At 41.1% G+C, this 1,377-nt stretch overlaps 1 protein-coding gene across 1 annotated transcript in view; it reads left to right on the plus strand.

Annotated features, from left to right (window-relative positions):
- Positions 1 to 456: 456 nt before the first annotated feature.
- LOC106868112 (uncharacterized) overlaps positions 457 to 1,377 on the plus strand; it is a 79,168-nt gene continuing 78,247 nt past the window's right edge. Inside the window, exon 1 of the mRNA XM_014913235.2 lies at positions 457 to 946. Coding sequence (XP_014768721.1) covers positions 603 to 946 — 344 coding nt within the window. The 5' untranslated portion in view covers positions 457 to 602. The remainder of the gene's footprint in view (positions 947 to 1,377) is intronic.

Genomic DNA, 1,377 nt, shown 5'->3' on the forward strand with positions numbered 1-1,377 from the left:
TGTCTCCTTCCTACTCTGTCTCGTTTTCTTCTCTCACCGTACATGTGTATGTGTTATTTTGTGTGTATGTGAGTGTGCGTATTACACGCATAAGTTTATGCATATACATGTGGTGCGTATGTATGTGGGTGTGTGTATTTATGTGCATGTATGTATATATGTGTATATATATATATATATACATATATAAATGTACATTTATATATATATATATATATATATACATATACATAGATATACTCACGCACACACATATATATCAGTTTTCTTTAAAACCGCCCCCTCTCCCCTCTTTTTATCCCCTGTCTTTTATCCATGCTTCTTTCTATCCCCCTCTCTCTCTCCTCCAATCAACATCTTTCTTTCCCTTTTCCTCACATCTATTCCTGCTTCCCCCCAGCCCCTCTCTTTCTTTCCCTATCTTTTCCCAGTGCTCTACACCTCTCTCTCTCTCTCTCTCTTCCGCTCGTTCCCTCTGTATCTTCTCCTCCCACACTGCTACACATCTTGAAGCGACCACACGGTAGCAGACAACATCATTTGTTGTCCGTGTGACTGTGTAGGCCGGATTTAGCGATACACACAATAGTGAGGTATGCAGCATGAGAACGGGGGTCGACCATTTCCTAGTTCCATGGTGCATCCTGGCCACTTTCGGCTACAGCACACCCGTCATGGTAGCGGAAGACACCAGAAATCCTGATTTCCCGCCAGAGAAGCGAACCCTGCTCGACAAATTCGTCAACGACTTGATTGTATGTCGAAAATTACCCGGTTTGACACTGTCTTTGGTTAGAGGTGACCGTAATCTTTTTGCCAGAGGTTATGGCTTGAAGGAACTGACCAAACTCGAACCTGTTACTAACGAAACTATATTCTGTATCGGTTCACTGACCAAAGGATTCACCGCTACGATACTGGCCATGCTTGTCGGCGAAAACGATAGGTAAGTCACTGAGTGTATATATACATATGCACATTCACAAATAAGAAAACACACAACATATACAAGTATATAAATACATATGCACAAACATACAGAAGTAGCGGCACATATACACACATGCACACTCAAAACACATACAGGAATCCATACGCACACACGTAAATACATGCTTTATCAAAGATAATACTTTGGCATTTTAGTTTCTCTCTCTTTCTGTTCTTTTTCACATCAACTTTCTTTTTCTTCTTCTTCTCTCTCTCTATCTTTCTCTTCCAGTTTCCCGTATGTCTGTCTCTTTCTCTGTCTCTCTCTCTCTTCCTGTTTCCCGTACGTCTGTCTCTTTTTCTCTCTCACTCTCTCTCTCTTTCTCTCGATATATATATATATATATGTGTGTGTGTGTGTGTGTGTGTGTGTGTGTGTGTGTGTGT

This window comes from Octopus bimaculoides, chromosome 6 (genome assembly GCF_001194135.2).
Source record: "Octopus bimaculoides isolate UCB-OBI-ISO-001 chromosome 6, ASM119413v2, whole genome shotgun sequence".
Taxonomy (NCBI): domain Eukaryota; kingdom Metazoa; phylum Mollusca; class Cephalopoda; order Octopoda; family Octopodidae; genus Octopus; species Octopus bimaculoides.